Source organism: Panthera leo, chromosome E3, assembly GCF_018350215.1.
Source record: "Panthera leo isolate Ple1 chromosome E3, P.leo_Ple1_pat1.1, whole genome shotgun sequence".
Lineage (NCBI taxonomy): Eukaryota > Metazoa > Chordata > Mammalia > Carnivora > Felidae > Panthera > Panthera leo.
In genome coordinates, this window is record NC_056694.1 from 23,918,446 (window position 1) to 23,937,022 (window position 18,577).

The following is an 18,577-nucleotide window of genomic DNA, read 5'->3' on the forward strand; positions in this document are numbered from 1 at the left end:
GTCTCCCTCTGCCTTGCCAGGAAGAGGAGGAAAAGCACCGGAAACAACAAACAACCCTGATTGTTACTAAAACAACCCTAACCTTCTGTTAGTCCCCTCCTTCTGTTTGCCTTCCCACAGTCTACTGCCCCTAACAGCCTAACCCCCTTTCCTTTGTCTTGTCATTTAAAAAAAACAATTTTTTTTTAATCTTTATTTATCTTTGAGAGAGAGAGACAGAGAGAGAGAGACAGAGCGTGAGCAGGGGAGGAACAGAGAGAGGAGACACTGAATCCAAAGCAGGCTCCAGGCTCTGAGCTGTCAGCACAAAGCCCGATGCGGGGCTTAAACCCACGAACTGCGAGATCATGACCTGAACTGAAGTCGGACGCGCAACCGACTCAGCCACCCAGGCGCCCCTGTCTTGTCATTTCTTTACAAATGCCTTGTCCTTGGTTAAGACCCTATATTGGCCTTAACATATTTTTAAGTCAGGGCACCTGGCTGTGTCAGTAGGAAGATCCGTGCGACTCTTGATTTCAGGGTCATGAGTTCAATCCCCACACTGGGTGTGGAGCTTACTTAAAAATAACTGAATAAGTAAGTAAATAAAATATTTTTAAGTAGGCTTGCTTTTTTCCCCTTTTTTCCTCTAAAAAATTGTGATAAAATATGCTTACCTAAAATTTACCATTTTAACCATGTTTTAAGGGTACAGTTCAGTGGCATTAAGTATGTTCATATTATCTTGCAATCCTCACCACCATCCATCCCTAGAATAGGAATTATGCTTTTTCAAACGTGATTTTCACACGCCCTTTTTCTGGAACATATCTATGGCACAGGGAGCTATGTTGGTACCGAGACAACTTTCTGGAAGGAAAGAGGTGCAGGGGCCTGCCAACACTCGTTCATGCACCTGTGTCTCCAAACCAGTGGAAACGTCCGGCCGTGGCCTGGGTGATCTCCCGGTAGGCGGCAGCTGTGTCGGTGCGGCTGGCATAGCGGGCAGGGGGCATGATGTCCATCTGGGGCTCGCCCACGTAGAAGAGACATATGTTCAGCTGGAGATCGCAGCCCCCACAGGCCTCAGCCATGTAGGCGCTGAGCATGGGCTGTGAGGGGAGAGAGGGCAGGAAGGCTCCACAGCTGAGGGCTCCTGTAGCGACTGGTTTCAGGTCAGTTGAGCCTAATCCTCTTTCTTCAGGGCCTGTTGTGTGCCTGGTCTAGTACTAGATGCTGAGGACAGAAGGATAACTGAGCTTGGGCCACAATTTCTCTGTCTTAATAGGTAAGGCCAGGGGGGTGGACCTGAGAGCCTGGCCATGCCGAGTGTGGTCTAGGGACCAGAAGCATGGATGTCTCCGGGAGCTCGACAGGAAGGCAGACTCTCAGGTCCCAGGCCAGGCCTTCGGGAACAAGGTCTGCATTTTCACAACATCCCCAGGTGACTTTTCTGCACATTAAAATCTACTTTGCGGGGGGGGGTGGGGGGGGTGGGGCAGGGCCTGGGAGGCTCAGTTGGTTACGTGTCTGACTCTTGGTTTCGGCCCAGGTCGTGATCTCATGGTTTGTGGAGTCTGCTTGGGATTCTCTCTCTCCCTCTCTCTCTCTGCCCCTTCTCTGCTCTCTCTCTCTCTTTCAAAATATAAATACACTTAAAAAAAATTTAAAATAATAAACTTTAAAAAATAAATAAAATAAATAAATAAAAAATAAATAAATTTTAAAAAAATTAAAAATAATAAATAAATAAATACATAAATACATAAAATCAATCTAGTTTGGAAAATCATGCTGGGGAAACCTGTCTCTAGGCGTTCACCTAGGGGAAGATGTGGGGTCAGGAAGGATGCCCAGGACGAGGCCTACCCACCACGTCCTGGTCAGGGATGCCCCCCGTGAAGAGGTAGATGCCCTGAGACTGGTGACCGTCTTTGTCGTTGAAATCCACTTCCACAGCCTTCCGCAGGGCACTGAGGACGTTCCTGCTGCCGTGACACTGCAGAGTCAGGGCCCACCTAGGAGGCAAGGAGGGCCTTGCTGAGGGAGGCTGGCTGTGAGGCCCCGGAGGGAGGTCGGGGATTCTGGTGGAGAGGGGGACAGAGAAAACAGCACCGCAGAGGCCGCCCTGAGACACAGCAGGTGCCTCTGACAGTCACCTACCGCCAGGCGCTCTGCAAGTTTTCATGGTTCACGGCAACCATCTCTGGCCTCCAGCTTTCTATTGTGCTTCCAAACCTTGGCGGGGAAGGAAAGAGGGTGTGTTCTTAAGCAGGAGATCTGGCCACTCTACACCCCAGGTCTTTGGGCTCCCAGGTCTTTTTGGGGAGCAAAATTCTGACTACACCGAAAAATGCTAGGATGTCCCTGGCCTGGGCCAGCCACCAGATTTCCTTGCTGGTCCTGACGTGTCACAGTACGTTCCCGGTATGAGCAGAGCTGAGGGGCTCTCAGTGGAGACACAGAGCCAGGACCAGCTATGGCCAGGGTTCCTTTCTGACACCAGCTCCCTTCTCTGGGTGAACTCCCCACCCCCAAAGGAGAGAGTCATTTCCCCCTTTTTAAGTCCCCCTAGCACTGATTCAGCCCCATAACTCATTTTTTTCACTCTGTCTGCATGATAGTTTTTAATTAAGAAAAAAAAATGCATCATCTCATTTTCCCATGAGGCAGAATTTAAATCCTTGAGAAGAGGACTGGTTGCCTTTCTCAAAGGCAATCCTTTTTCTAGCTCAAGATTAAGTCTTCTAACTGATCTTTTGAGACCTGCCCACAGACGTCTCCCTCCCCCTCAAACTCCTTCCTCCTCTCTATTCCACTCTTCCCCCTTGTCTCTGTGAATGTTCAAGCCTATTCTTTTTTTTTTTTTTTTTAAGTTTATTTCTTTATTTTGAGAGAAAGAGAGAGAATCCCAGGTAGGCTCTGCACTGTCAGCACAGAACCTGATGCAGGGCTGGAACCCATGAACCATGAGATCATGACCTGAGCTGAAACCACGAGTCAGACACACATAACCAACTGAGCCACCCAGGCACCCCAAGCCTGTCCATTCTCAAAAATAACTTCCTCTTTCTACCAGGGACTCTCTATTAGCCACTTCTCTTTTGTATGTATGGACGGGCTCCCTGGAAAAACAATGTCGCAGCATCTCCTTACTCCTCAACCCACTGCAGTCAAGCTTCTGGTAGGTTCCCTGGCAAATATTAACAATGACCTTGGTCATGATCTCACCATCCTGAGATGGAGCACTGCCTCTTCAGCACACCGACAGTGCAGAGCCTGCTTCAGATTCTCTCTCTCAAATTCTCTGTCTCACACACACCGCCCCTTGCACACTTTCTCTTTCTCTCTCTCTCTCAAAATAAACAAATAAAACTTAAAATAAAACCAATGACCTTCTTCCCCCTCATGAAAATATGTATTGTAGTTGGATAATAAATCCTCTATTACAACTGGATAAAAATTTTAACAACATCCAGAGAGTGAAAATTTGTCCAATTTTATTCCTCAGAAAAAAATTCTGTTAACTTTTTACTCTATATTCTTTCAGATTAAAAAAAAAGAAGCATAGGTGTGCCTGGCTGGTTCAGTCTGTAGAGCATGCGACTCTTGATCTCAGTTGTAAGTTCGAGCCCCATGATGGGTGTAGAGATTACTTATAAATAAATAAAATCTTTAAACTAAATTTAAAAAATAAATGTGTAAAACTTGTCAAATCACTGAGTTGTACCCCTGAAACTAACTAACATTATGTGTCAACTATACTTTAAAAAAAAACACAGAAGAGGTAAATATATATTTACAGAAATGGAATTATACAGTACATACTATTTGTAATCTACCTGTTCCCTTTCGTTGGGACTTACGGAGGACATTTTTCTAAATGCACACATGTAACTCTCCCTCATTCTTTTGAATAGTTGCACTGTCAGGATTGTTTTACCAATTTTTCCAAGGGTTATGCAGTTTGTTTCCAGGTTTATCTGTGTTAGACTCTGTACTGAACAACCCAGCATGGTTATCTCTGTACACTTGGCTTTGTATTCCCTTCAGATAATATATAAAGGTTTAATTGAAGGAATGAAGAACATATACTTAAAAATTTAATACAAGGGCTATACCAAATTACACTTCTACTGACAGTTTCCAAGAGTGCCCTTCTTACTGCATCATCACCAGCACTGGGCACTGTTATTATTTTAAACCTTTTAAATATTCAGTTGCCAAACTGAATTCCAAAATCCTATATCTCATTGTTTTGTTACCAGTGAGCTTTACTGTCAAATTCAGTAGATTCCTTCATTCTTCCCCTTCCTGCTTTTCTTCTGCAGGATCAAACTCTGTTTCTTTCTGAGACCTTGCTTCTCAATACTACTCTCTCCTCGTTTTCCTCCTACCTCTCTGCTGCTCTTCTCCTGTGTTTCTCTGGTGGTTCCCTCCAAATGTCAGTGCCTCATCAGTTCTGTCTTTGGTTGTCCTCTCTCACCTTCACATCTCCACAGGTGCAATTCATGCACTTCTGTGTGTGGAACCACATAACCAGAATATTGATGGCTTGCTTCCTGTGCTTCCTGGCTAGCACTCCTCAATGGAACCCCTACAAGGACATCTCCTCTTGGAAATCTCCAACTCTACTTGGTTAAAACTATCTTCTACTTCCAAGATCTGCTCCATCTGGGCTATCCTCTCTTCACTGTTCTCTCACCCTCTATAGCCACATGGTAACAACGCTTTGCGGATTCTAACTCTGCAATGGCTCTCACACGCATCCCTTCCTCCATCACCATGGCCAACAGTTCAAGCCTACTCCACACTAGTGCAGACCACTGGAGCGGTCCAAATGGCCTCCATCCCTTTAATGCGTCTTTTGCACTGTGACTTGAGCATTCAAGATCCGCTCATCTTATGACCTTGCTTAAAATCCTTTAATGCCTATATGTCCTGTAGTACAAAAGCTCCTGAGCACATCTTCTATGTATAAATTCTCCATCACCTGTTTTATTCTGTCATGCACAATCTCTCTTTCTCACCCTGTAACCTACTGAACTCCCTGATGGCCCCCAAATTTCCATAGTCTCCATTCCAACACAATATACAACATTCCACAGTTCCAACACCTGTATGCCTCATGTTGTTCCCTTTGCCAAAAATGCCTTTCCTCCCCACTGCCCCCATCATTCACATGTGCTAGGCAAACACCTGCTCATTTGATAAGACTTGGCAAAAGGGTCACTTCCTCTGTGAATATTTTCTGACCTAACTCTGCTCAGGCAGGATGGTCTGATCCTGCCTTCTACCTATTTCTGTAGAAAACAGTTAATAACACTTATTTCTTAACATGTCTGTCTCCCTCTACTAGACCCCAAGTTCCTTGAGAACAGGTATTATGTATATGCACTTCTGTATCCCCAATGCTGAGCGTAGTGATTGGCACAGAGCAGCCTTTCAATAAAAGTTTGTTGAATGAATGGATGGATAAATTAATGAAAACATTGCCTAATATGTATCTCTAAGCATTTTTTTCTGTAACATTTATTAGAAAAAGATTAGGCTCTGGTACAGAATAATATATAATATTAACCACTGTCTTAATTGATTTAGAATACTCTCTATTTGAGAGGCACCTGGGTGGCTCAGTCAGTTAAGCATCTGATCTCAGCTCAGGTCATGATCTTACAGTTCCTGAGTTTGAGCCCCGCATCAGGCTCTTCACTGACAGCTTGGTGCCCGGAGCCTGCTTTGGATTCTGTCTCTCTCTCTCTCTCTCTCGCCCCTTCCCTGTTCACGTTCTCTCTCTCTCTCAAATTTAATAAACATTAAAAAAAAATACTCCCTATTTGATATGAAGTGATACAAAAATGTATAGTTCAAGTGGGTTCCTTTTCTTTGTCCCCTAATTAGTGAAAAAGGTATGCCATTAAAATAAATATATAAAACTATATATATATTTGAATTATATATAACTATATATATAAATTAGATGTGACTATATATAATACATAATTTAAATATATGTATATATAGTTGTAATTTAAATTATATATATAACTATACATACATATAGTTAATTTATATAACTATATATATAACTGCATATAATTTAAGTTATATATAGTTACATATAATTTTCTTTAAGATTTTATTAAGTAATCTCTACATTCAATGTGAGGCTCAAACCCACAACCCCAAGATCAAGAGTTGTATGCTCCACTGACTGAATCAGCCAGGCACCCCAGTTGTATATAATTTTTAAAATATATATGGGGGCACCTGGGTTGCTCAGTCAGTTGAGCATCTGACTTTGGCTCAGGTCATGATTTCACAGTTTATGAGTTCGAGCCCTGCGCTGGGCTCTGGGCCAACAGCTCAGAGCCTGGAGCCTGCTTCGGATTCTGTGTCTTCCTCTCTCTCTGCCCCTCCTTTGCTCATGCTCTGTCTCTCAAAATTGAACAAATGTTAAAAAAAAATGTTTTTCGGGGCGCCTGGGTGGCTCAGTAGGTTGAGCGCCTGACTTTGGCTCAGATCATGATCTCACAGCTCTGTGGGTTCGAGCCCCACATCGGGTTCTGTGCTGATGGCTCAGAGCCTAGAGCCTGCTTTGGATTCTGTTTCTCCCTCTCTGCCCCTAACCCACTTGCATTCTGTCTCTGTCTCTCTCAAAAATAAATAAACATTAAAAAAAATTTAAAAAAAAATTTTTTTTAAATATATATTTTAAGGGCACCTGGGTGGCTTAGTAGGTTAAAGCATCTGACTCTTGATCTTGGCTCAGGTCGTGGCCCTGAGGTCATGGTTCGTGAGATCGAGTCCTGCATTGAGCTCTGTGCTGACAGCATAGAGTCTGTTTGGAATTCTCCCTCTCTCCTTCTCTCTGTCTCTCTGCCCCTCCCCTGCTTACTCTTTCCCTCTTTTTTTTTTTTTTTTTTTTTTAACGTTTTACTTATTTTTGAGACAGGGAGAGACAGAACATGAACAGGGGAGGGTCAGAGAGAGGAAGACACAGAATCTGAAACAGGCTCCAGGCTGTCAGCACAGAGCCCGACACGGGGCTCAAACTCACGGACTGCAAGATCATGACCTGAGCCGAAGTCAGCCGCTTAACCGACTGAGCCACCCAGGCGCCCCTCTTTCTCTCTCTTAAAATAAATAAATATGTTTAAAAATATGTCTATTTTATATATAATATTGATATTTTAAAGTATATATCAAATTATTTATATATATCATTTAAATATATAGGATTATATATTATATAGTTACACATAATTTAAACATATATAATTATATATATAAGTCTATATAATTAACATTTGGGATTGGAATCCTAAACGTTTGGCATATTAGGTCTTGCTAGACATGTACCGAGACTGGGGCATGCCTGGGGCCCTTCTTTTTCTCTTTCATGTTTATCAGCTCAGAATCCAAATGGGGCAATGGGCTGAGTTACTTTATCTTGGCTGATCAAGCTGTGTGTTTTGGGGCCACTTACACCTTCGCCCCAGTGGGACTGTCCTGCAACCATTTAATTATTCAGTACCCCAAACAAGATGATTCAAATCGGATAAGCTGATGGCCATCCTAGGATGCTGGGTGCTGGTAACATCTGTCATCCAGCCACCTGCCGGGAACCTCAGCCCAGCAGTGGCACAGAGCACCCGTGCCCCCTGCCCCCTGCCCCCAGCCCCCCACCGGGACCTAGGAGCCTACGCGATGAGGTTGAAGCAGTCCTTGTTGGACAACTGCTCCTCCAGCAGAAGCCGCAGTGAGTGCTGGATATGAATAATGTACATGGAATTGGTCACAGAGATATCCAGCAGTATAACCACCCTAAAAAGAAACACAAGCTTTAAGAAGAGAACCGAATCTCTCAGATAATGTTTATTTTGTTCCATTTTACTATTTAAAGTTTTTTCCAGGGGAATTCTACATGCCAAACTTACAGCTGGCCAAAATCTTTTCCATGGTGTGAGGTCAATAGGAGTGGGTTTACAACAGTAGACTAAGGGGATCATGGAAGCTTCTCTCCCAGGGGCTCCCATCATGGAGTAAAGTCACATCAGGGTGGAGATGGTTTAAGGGGTGGGGGATGCCTGGAAAGCAGTCATTTCCCTGCTTTAAAGCCCTAGCATTCAATATTATTCTAGATTGGGGTCTCCGTAGGGGAAACAGAAACAAGGTAAGCAAATTAGATGGGGAATTAGGTGTATCTGAGCCTCTGGGGAAATAAATGCATCTTTTTGTGACCTTTCTCTGTTTTAAGATCCTTAGCCCCATCTGGTCTTCTTTCACGACCTCAAATCATTTCCCAACTCCACCCTCTACTCTCATTTTGAGACAGCAGTTATGGATAGCAGGAGCAAATCCTCTGGATTTAGAGTCAGAGTTCCACTTCCTGTGTGACTTAGGCAAGTCACAAAACCTCTCTGATCCTTCATATATTTAACTAGGAACTAGGTTAGTTTTGAGAATTAAATGATTGAATAGTATAGTACTTTGTAAGTGGGAATGCATCCAATAAGGTATGGAACGGTAAGGATAGCTATCATGGTTGCCAACTGTTTCTCCCTACGCAGAATCTATTACCTCCTATCATGACAGCATCTTGATTTTCCTTTGGAAAACTCCTCTGCCTCTTTCAGGCCATTTGAATTGGGTGAAACAGAACCACCCTAAGCTTGAAGGGTGGGCATTTGACTTCTGGCAATTAGAACATCATACCTCCCAGGCCAGAGTTGAATAGCCCATCGATGGACCCCCACTCCAAGCCTGGGAGTGCTAAACTGGTAGAAAGGAAGCCAGGAGTTTCAGGTGGCTATCCTGCTACCTGGATGGGTAAAGCCTGCCTGAAAACAAAGCCAAAAGGGAAGGAAGTAGAGCCGAGAGACGGAGAAAGATTCCTGACACACGTGAACCCCTGGATGGAGCCATACCTGAAGACAGCAATCAAATCTATTTTAGAATTTTCAGTTACCTTAACCAGACTTCCCTGTTTTGTTTAAGCCAATTTGCATTTAGTTTCTGTGGCTTTTTAACTGAAAGAATCCTAAGTAAACACAACCATGATACACAATTATTGATATTGATGATGGTAGTGGTGACTTTTTCCTCCAAGGATTCTGCTGAGTGATTGTTGATCCTTATCTAAGTGGTGGTTTCTGATGCTACCAACAGGGAATTCATGAGCTGGATGAGTGTGTATGTCACACACCAGACTCACAAAGGACAAGAACACTACTTTCAGGGAAGGTACCTTTTTTCACAGACGGTGCCCCAGATTCTTCTGCTGGCCAAGGAGAGCCACTCGATCCGCCTCTCATACATCCGCATAGCTCTGCTGAGCTGTTTCTGTAAACCCACAGGCCACAGAGTGAGTGACAGATCAAAGGATGGCTGGTTAAAGGGTCTGTGTGGAGAAGTTTGGCTTCTGGGAATGAGGTGTCAAGGTCATGGGTATCCAGGCAGTATAAACATTCCACTAAATCATTGATGAGTCTGCCACAAGACCAGGAAGTTCAAATATTTCATTGCCTCAGATGGGAGAGGAAGTAGATCTTGCCCCAAAAGATTAGAGACTTTTGTTTGACAGGTTCCTCCCTGGGAAACAAGTGTAGAAAGCTCCAGCGGTGCCTGGAGGCAGAGAACAGTTTCTGTTTATAAGAGGGAGTTCAGTCAATGGTTTTGGGTCTCCACATTCCATGGTGCCTTCCTCACATTCTCTCTTCTCATACCACATATTCTGACCTATTGGACCCATTACTAACCTGGTACTCATAGAGGAAGGGCGGATCCACATGAACATTCTTCACTGTCCCATCATGCCATTCAAATTGTACCATTGCCTTCTGCATTCAGGTGTTGCCAGGATGGGCAGCAGGTGAACAGAACACATGTGGGGAATGACTGTAAGTTTAATTTGGGTGCTGGGCTCTCCAAATCAGATGCATAAGAGGGAAGTGGGCTTTGAGCACATCTGGGGGTGGGTTATGCCTCCCTAGTCATTGCCATGCCTGGAGCTGGTGACAGAAGTCCTTCAGGACAGTGGTCCCTGAGTGCACCATGCCTGACAGCTAGCCAGGCTCCCTTCTGGGGAGGCTCTTACAAACAGCAGGGTCTTGATTACAAGATATGGCTGGAAGTTTTGTAATAGGATAGTTGGAGACCTTGAAACATACTGGCCATGGGCTCATAGGCTTAGAAACCCAGATAGACCTTCATGGACCCTTTGAAAATCTAATTTTTCGTCCTCTGCCAAGTTGTCTAATTTTTCATCCTCTGCCAAGATGGATGACCACCTGGTCATTCATCAATCCACTGCTACAATTATCTATCCCACTTCCCTTTCATTCTTCCATCTTTCCATTGATGTTTCTCTTTACCTATTATTCCGTCCTTCAATTTCTCCATCCTTTCGTTGTACTTTAATCCTTTCACCATTTTTAATTCTGTCATTCATCCTTCTACTTTTCCCTTTCCATACTTCCATATGGAAGTTTACATTTCCATCCATCCATCCATCCATCCACCCATCACCCATCCATCCATTCATCCAACCAACCAACCAACCAACCAAACATCCATCCATCCTTTTATCTATTCATTTATCATCACCATTTCTTTCTATCCATCCATTCATTCTTTTCCTTCTTTTTTCTATCCTTCCTTCCACCCAGTTAGCCATCTGGGCAATATTCATTGACTGCTTAGTTGTACTAGATAATGGGGATACAGGGTTGGAGAACAGAGTTTGTTCTTTTGGTTAATGTTTTTTTTTTATTATTTATTTTTGAGAGAGAGAAAGAGAGCACAAGTGGGGGAGGGGCAGAGAGAGAGGGAGACACAGAATCTGAAGCAGGCTCCAGGCTCTGAGCTGTCAGCACAGAGCCCAATGTGGGGCTCGAACTCATGAGATCATGACCTGAGCTGAAGTCAGACTCTCAGCTGAATGAGCCACCCAGGCACCTCAAGAGTTTGTCCTTTTAAAGGCTCATATGCCATTGGGGGTTTAGACACATAACAAGTACACATATTAACACATTATAAGAGCTGGAGCAGAAGCTGTACCAGGTACAGTGAGGATACAAGGAAAGTGAGTGTGTTCTGAGTGCACAGAGGAAAACCTTCAAGGAGGAGGTAACTATAGTACCTGACTTGCTCCCTCTTATCCCATCTCCCAAGTCCATTTTTCAAATCTTTGCAAAATAGCAATTGGGATAGATCTGATGAGAGTTCTACAGTCCTGGGTGGAAAGCTTACAACGTACTACAGACCTTTAGACCCCTACTCCCTGTGATCTGACTTATTACTCTTATTTCTTGAACATTTAAGAAGGGAAATGTCACAAAAGCGCCCCCCTGCAGAAGACTGGAGAGAACTCTGACTCTGAGTTACCTCATAGATAGAGGAAGATACTGTTTTCTGGAGAATAGGCACAAATTCCTCCACGGGAGAGAATGCATTGGGTGCCAGAACCTGATAAAGGCTTAGTTTTCTGGCTGTAAAAATAAATAGTGGGGTGTGAGATACAACCCTTGGAGCCCCAGAGGATTCATGACTTTTAGTTAGTCACCTGAGTCCTGGGTTCTGCCCTCACTGGGGACTTACCTTTTAGGCCATTGATCTTTAGCCATTCTGCAGAAGTCTTCTCCAAGTTTGGGAACTCAATTGTGAGGGGACCCTCATGCTTTGGGGGTTTAGGCAAGAGACCTGTGAGTGGCCCTTTTGCAATCTCTGTGGAAATCTAAATTAAATTTAAAAGCCCTCATTACAAAATCACATTTTAGAGCTTGGAATCCCTAGTCTCCCCGACCCACCCCATTCCCCTAAGTGGAGCATCTGAAAATATTACCTGGCAAATTAAGGCAATTCTGCCTTCCCCTCCCACCATCCCCACCCCCTTCTCTGGAGATTGCTAGAATTTCCAGAGTAAGAAGATGTCCCCAGCAATTTGCTTCCTCTTTGATTTGTCCATCCTCTTGGCCCCTTCCCCACCCTTACCATCGAGATCGGCACCTTGGACTTCAAGATGACAGATGGCCCTTCCGTGGGCTCCTAACACAAGGCTTTGAAGAAGTAAAAAGTAACTCCTACACCATATCATTTCAGGAGCCCTGATCTAGCCCAGCTTCCCCTTACCCACATTTACAAACTGAAAACCTGAGGTTCTGAGATATTAAGTCATAACTCATATATAAATAAGACACAGCAATTCCCAAACTTTGGACACTTGAGCACTGCCTTCATGAATTTTGCTGTATCTGAGTACCACTGTACTGTTTAGAATTTTTTTAAAAAATTTATTTTAAAGTAATCTCTACACCTAATGTGGGGCTCAAACTCACAACCCCGAGATCAAGAGTGGCAAGCTCCACTGACTGAGGTAGCCAGGTGCCTCTAGAATTTTTTAAAAAATAAATCAACCGGGGCGCCTGGGTGGCTCGGTCGGTTAAGCGTCCGACTTCGGCTCAGGTCATGATCTCGCCGCCCGTGAGTTCGAGCCCCGCGTCGGGCTCTGTGCTGACCGCTCAGAGCCTGGAGCCTGTTTCAGATTCTGTGTCTCCCTCTCTCTGACCCTCCCCCGTTCATGCTCTGTCTCTCTCTGTCTCAAAAATAAATAAACGTTAAAAGAAAATAAATAAATAAAATAAAATAAATAAATAAATAAATCAATCAATCAACCATGGGGGCACCTGGGTGGCTTAGTCAGTAGAGCATGTGACTCTTGATTTTGGAGTTGTGAGTTGGAGCCCTACACTGGGTGGAGAGATTATTTTAAATTTATTTATTTATTTATTTATTTATTTATTTATTTATTTATTTATTTTAATGAGTGTGAACAGGGGACGGGCAGAGAGAGGAAGACACAGAATCAGAAGCAGGCTCCAGGCTCTGAGCTGTCAGCACAGAGCCCGACGCAGGACTCGAACCCACAAACTGCGAGATCATGACCTGAGCCCAAGTCGGACGCTTAACTGACTGAGCCACCCGGAGCCCCTAGAGATTATTTTTAAAAATTAACTCTTTTGGGTGCTTGAGTGGCTCAGTTGGTTAAGTGTCTGACTTCGGCTCAGGTTATGATCTCACAGTTCTGTGATGGTTCTGTGGGTTCGAACCCCACATCTGCTGTCAGTGCAGAGCCTACTTTGGATCCTCTGTCTCTCTCTCTCTCTCTCTGCCCCTCCCCAGCTCACACATGTGCATGCTCTCTCTCTCTCTCTCTCTCTCTCTCTCTCAAAAATAAAATAAACATTAAAAAATCTTTTTAAAGAATGAAATAAATCAAATATGTAATATTAAAGCCTTTAAATTATTAATTGGATTTCATTTAAAAAATTAATTCCCTTTTTGTACCTAAATAATTTTAGAAAGAAGATGTATTACAACAATAATGAGCTTGTTTTAAATACATATTAGAAAAATTAAACCATGTACCTTGCAAACCGTAAGTAATGCATGTATTGCATTTTGGGAAACTCCTGGAAAGGTTGTGGTGTCAGACAGACGTGGGTTGTTTTTTTTTTTAAATTTTTTTCAACGTTTTTTATTTATTTTTGGGACAGAGAGAGACAGAGCATGAACGGGGGAGGGGCAGAGAGAGAGGGAGACACAGAATCGGAAACAGGCTCCAGGCTCCGAGCCATCAGCCCAGAGCCCAACGCGGGGCTCGAACTCACGTACCGCGAGATCGTGACCTGGCTGAAGTCGGACGCTTAACCGACTGCGCCACCCAGGCGCCCCAGATGTGGGTTTAATTCAAACTTGATCTGTCTCTAATCTCTCGGGTCTGAGGCAAATTATTTAGCCTTGTAAGTTCAGTTTCCTCATCAGTAAAATGGGGATAATAATACATCTGCAGCAGACTGTTGTTTTTAAAATAAAATAAGACATTTAAAGAGTTAAGCATGGTGCCTATCTTAGAATGGGCACTCTGTAGAGAGTTATTCTAATTATAATACGAATAGCTGTTATGATTTATAGAGACTAAATAGAAAAGCTGGAGCTAAAATGTAAGGTTCCAGTTTCTAGGTGCTGTGTTTCTTCTATTGTGTCCAACCAGGCCAAGATGTCTTCTATGACACAGCCACATGTTCATTTGGTGAAGCGATAAATGCATTCTCCGTGCCTTCTGTTCACAGTTAAGTTTCTGCACAGTCTAAACAGCTCATTGCTTTTTTTTTAAGTTTTATTTATTTAAGTAATCTCTACACCCAACATGGGGCCCGATCTCATAACCCTGAGATTAAGAGTCGCACGTTCCTCTGACTGAGCCAGCCAGGCGTCCCTCAGCAGCTCATACCTTTTATGGTGCTGCGTCCATGAGCTGGCTGCGTTACTTTACTGATGTTACATTAGTGGAGTCACCAGGCAGGGACGTTTGCCCTGAATGAAGTGCTGGGTGCCGAAGACTATCTTCAAGATGGCCCACTCAGTGTGGCTGAGGTTTCTGTCCTTCTCCAAATTGGGGTGAAGGGAGGGGACAGTGATAGATGGGAAGGGTGGCAGGAGCCTGCTGGCCTTTCTCTGAAATCAATTTTTCAGCTAGAAAATCCATCAGGATCCTTCTAGCACAGTGGAAGGCCCACCCGGCTCAGGGGTGTCAGGTACAGCAGAGGGCACGGCTTTGCCTTGTTTTTCTTTAGCACATGGGGGCCTTGGCAGCCATGCCCTCAGGGAGACGGGTGAGAAAGGAGAATGGAGTGAGGCCAGTTCCAAAATCTTCACCTACAGCACCTACCTCCTTCATCATGCCCGTTAGCTCCTCATAGGGGGTCCTGTTGCGCAAGGCTTGGATGTGGCTCAGGAGGCTCTGGGCCTTCTGGATTTCTGCCAGGAGCTGGTCCATGTCCCAACTGGTATAGACCTGGGGGTAGCAGGAGTAATCAGCTATTAGAGGTCATTTGGCTACTAGCAATGGCCAAGGCAGGTCAAGCAGCCATGTAATTTCCCAAAGCTAAGTGTCAGATTGTTTAAACCAGACGTTATCAAGTAGGGTCCATTGGGGGGGCGCCTGGGTGGCTCAGTCGGTTAAGCGTCCGACTTCAGCTCAGGTCACGATCTCACAGTCCGTGAGTTCGAGCCCCGCGTCGGGCTCTGGGCTGATGGCTCAGAGCCTGGAGCCTGCTTCCGATTCTGTGTCTCCCTCTCTCTCTGCCCCTCCCCCGTTCATGCTGTGTCTCTCTCTGTCTCAAAAATAAATAAACGTTAAAAAAAAAATTAAAAAAAAAAAAAAAAAAAAAGTAGGGTCCATTGGGGTGCCTGGATGGCTCAGTCAGTTAAGGGTCTGACTTCAGCTTAGGTCATAATCTTGTGGCTCATGAATTCGAGCCCTCTAATGGGCTCTGTACCACCAGTGCAGTGCTTGGGATTCTCTCTCTCTTCCTCTCTCTCTCTGCCCCTTCCCCACTTGTGTGCTCTCTCTCTGAAAATAAGTATATAAACTTTAAAAAATAAGATAAACTAGGGTCCATGTGTTAGATACAGCCTGCAAATGTGTTGTGTTCCATTTCTATGGTATTGGTCTGCAGCATTTTTATTTTTTTTTAATTTTTTTAATGTTTATTTTTGAGAGAGAGAGAGAGAGAGAGACAGAGTGTGAGCAGGGGAGGGACAGAGAGAGGGAGACACAGACTCTGAAGCAGGCTCCAGGCTAGCAGCACAGAGCCCAATGCAGGGCTCAAACTCACATACCTCGAGATCATGACCTGAGCCAAAGTTGGAAGCTTAACCAACTGAGCCACCCAGGCACCCCTGAAGTATTTTTAAATAACTGAAGGGTTTTCCAACCTTAAAGATACGAAGAAACACTTTACACCCACTGGGTTGGCCATAAACGTAATTTAAAGAGGACTTGAGCAAGCATTGGTGAGGATGTGGAGAGTTGGAGCCCTGTGCACTGCTGGTAGGGATGTAAAATGGTGCAGCTTCTGTGGAAACCAGTTTGGCACTTCCTCAAAGAATCGGACACAGAAATACCACATAACCCAGCATTTCCACTTGTAGGCCTATAACCCCAAATCATTGAGAACAGGAACTCAAGAGACTTGTACACCAATGTTCACAGCAGTTCACAACAGCCCAAGGGTGGAGACAACCCACATGTCCATCAACTGATGCATTAACAAAAGGTGGTACATCTAGAAAATGGAATATTCTTCAACCACGAAAAAGAATGAAGCTCTGAGACAAGCTACAACATAGATGAACCCTGAAAGCATTACACTAAGCAGGGGTGCCTGGGTGGCTCAGTTGGTTAAGCTTCTGACTTTGGCTCTGGGCATGATCTCATGGTTCATGGGTTTGAGCCCTGCATCAGGCTTTGTGCGAAAGCCCATAACCTGGAGCCTGCTTCCGATTCTGTGTCTGCCTCTCTCTCTGCCTCTCTCTCTGCCCCTCCCCCGCTCACACTCTTTCTCACTCTCAAAAATAAAAAAAAAAAAGAAAATATTATGCTAACTGAAAGACAAATACAAAAGGTATATGATTCCATTTATATGAAATATCCAGAATAGGGGCGCCTGGGTGGCACAGTCGGTTAAGCGTCCGACTTCAGCCAGGTCACGATCTCGCGGTCCGTGAGTTCGAGCCCCGCGTCAGGCTCTGGGCTGATGGCTCGGAGCCTGGAGCCTGTTTCCGATTCTGTGTCTCCCTCTCTCTCTGCCCCTCCCCCGTTCATGCTCTGTCTCTCTCTGTCCCAAAAAAAAAAAAAAAAAAAAAAACAAAAAACAAAACGTTGAAATATCCAGAATAGGTGAATCCATAGAGATGGGAAGCAGATTGGTAGTTTCCAGAGGGCTGTGGGGGAGGGGAAAGAGGGAGGAACTGCTTAATGGGTACAGAATTTTCTTCTGGGGGGGATGAAAATGTTTTGGAACTGGATAAAGTTGGTGGTTGCACAACATAGTGAAAATACTAATTGTTCACTTTATTTTTTTTTAAGTTTATTTATTTATTTTGAGAGAGAACGAGAGCAGGAGAAGCGCAGAGAGACAGGGAGAGAGAATCCCAAGCAAGCTCTGCACTGTCAGCATGGAGCCTGATGTGGAGCTCGAACTCATGAACTGTGAGATCATGACCTGAGCCAAAATCAAGAGTTGGACACTCAACTGACTGAGCCCCCTAAGTACCCTTAATGGTTCACTTTAAAGTGGTTCACTTGATGTTATGTGAATTTCACCTCCAGTTTTAAAAAAATGTAAAGGAGTCACACATACACGCAAATCCCGATTTCCAGCTCTTGAAAAATCCCAAGACCTGGCGGCACTGGGGTCACATTCCTCCAGAGCAACAGCGGGCTGGGGCTGAGCAGAGGCACCTCTCTAGACGGGGCATGTGCTGCCTAGTCCTCCGAGCCCCACACACTCTCTGCTCCCCGCCCCCCACACTCCATCGGAGTCAGCTGTAGGGTTTTGTTATCCTTCTACCTTTGTTTTGCTCATATTAAAAGAAGACAGGGGTGCCTCAGCGGCTTAGTTGGTTAAACCTCCTATTCTTGATTTCAGCTCAGGTCATGATCTCACAGTGCCTGAGATCAAGCCCCACATCGAGTTCTGTGCTAACAGCGTGGAGCCAGCTTGGGATTCTCTCTCCCTCTGTCTCCCTCTCTCAAAAATAAATAAACTTAAAAAAAAAAAGAAGAAGGCAATGAAATTTGTTGTAGCCATATCTCTCTCAAGGGCAGAAAAACAACAGAGAAGCCAAGAGGGCTACAGGTTTTAAGATAAAGGAATTTATTTTTAAGTTTGTTTGTTTATGTGTTTGTTCAGAGAGTGCAAGCGCCTGACACAGGGCTCGATCTGACAAACTGTGAGATCATGACCTGAGTCAAAATCAAGAGTTGGACACTTAACCGATTGAGCTACCCAGGCACCCCTCTATTTTTTTTTTTAAGATTTTATTTTTAAGTAATCTCTACACCCAACATGGGACTTGAACTCACAACCCTCCGATCAAGAGTCACATGCTCCACCAACTGAGCTAGCCAGGCGCCCCAAGATAAAAGATCTCTTAAATCAGCCAGTTTCATTCATTTACTGTACCGTCCTAGCCCCTGTAGTCCATGGCCTCAAAAAAACAGAGTCTGGAAAATGACAGAAATGACATAAACAGAAGGGGTGTTACCCAAGGAAAATGTTGCCTGACCCTGGCTCCTTGGTGTTAAATGCTAGACATGGCGACACTCGAACACTGTGAGATGCAAATATTCGTTTGCTTATGGCTATTCATGGTTACAGGCAAGACACAGCCTGTTAGCTGAACAGACAGTTGGATTTTCAATCCGCCAAATGGCTCCATACACATTTGCTAATTGTTACCTCCATTGTGGACACAGGTGGCACCAACGGACGGATTGGTACAGAACTGATGGCTCACTCACAGTTGACCCTGCAGTAGCAGGGATGTACTTGGAGAAAGAACTGAGACAACTGTTTCAGACTCACAGCTTTGATGGGAGCAGAGGTGGAGTAGGGCCCACATTGTTGTTGACTGGATAGAGATTCGGGATTCTACCGGCAATGCTTTAAAAGGCCTCTAGGCACACTGGTGCACAATCAACTCATCGCGCTTGCTGAGCAAAGGATCTCCTGTGACTTCATGATGT

General features: G+C 44.4%; 1 protein-coding gene across 9 annotated transcripts in view; it reads right to left on the reverse strand.

Annotated features, from left to right (window-relative positions):
* VWA3A (von Willebrand factor A domain containing 3A) overlaps nucleotides 1-18,577 on the reverse strand; it is a 61,321-nt gene that overhangs the window by 17,592 nt on the left and 25,152 nt on the right. For all 9 annotated transcript variants that reach the window (XM_042922583.1, XM_042922582.1, XM_042922581.1 and 6 more), the window contains 9 exons: nucleotides 14,714-14,839; nucleotides 11,584-11,719; nucleotides 11,371-11,474; nucleotides 9,744-9,824; nucleotides 9,233-9,327; nucleotides 7,690-7,809; nucleotides 2,146-2,220; nucleotides 1,856-2,000; nucleotides 899-1,094 (listed from right to left, as the gene is read on the reverse strand). In XM_042922583.1, coding sequence (XP_042778517.1) covers nucleotides 899-1,094; nucleotides 1,856-2,000; nucleotides 2,146-2,220; nucleotides 7,690-7,809; nucleotides 9,233-9,327; nucleotides 9,744-9,824; nucleotides 11,371-11,474; nucleotides 11,584-11,719; nucleotides 14,714-14,839 — 1,078 coding nt within the window. The remainder of the gene's footprint in view (nucleotides 1-898; nucleotides 1,095-1,855; nucleotides 2,001-2,145; nucleotides 2,221-7,689; nucleotides 7,810-9,232; nucleotides 9,328-9,743; nucleotides 9,825-11,370; nucleotides 11,475-11,583; nucleotides 11,720-14,713; nucleotides 14,840-18,577) is intronic.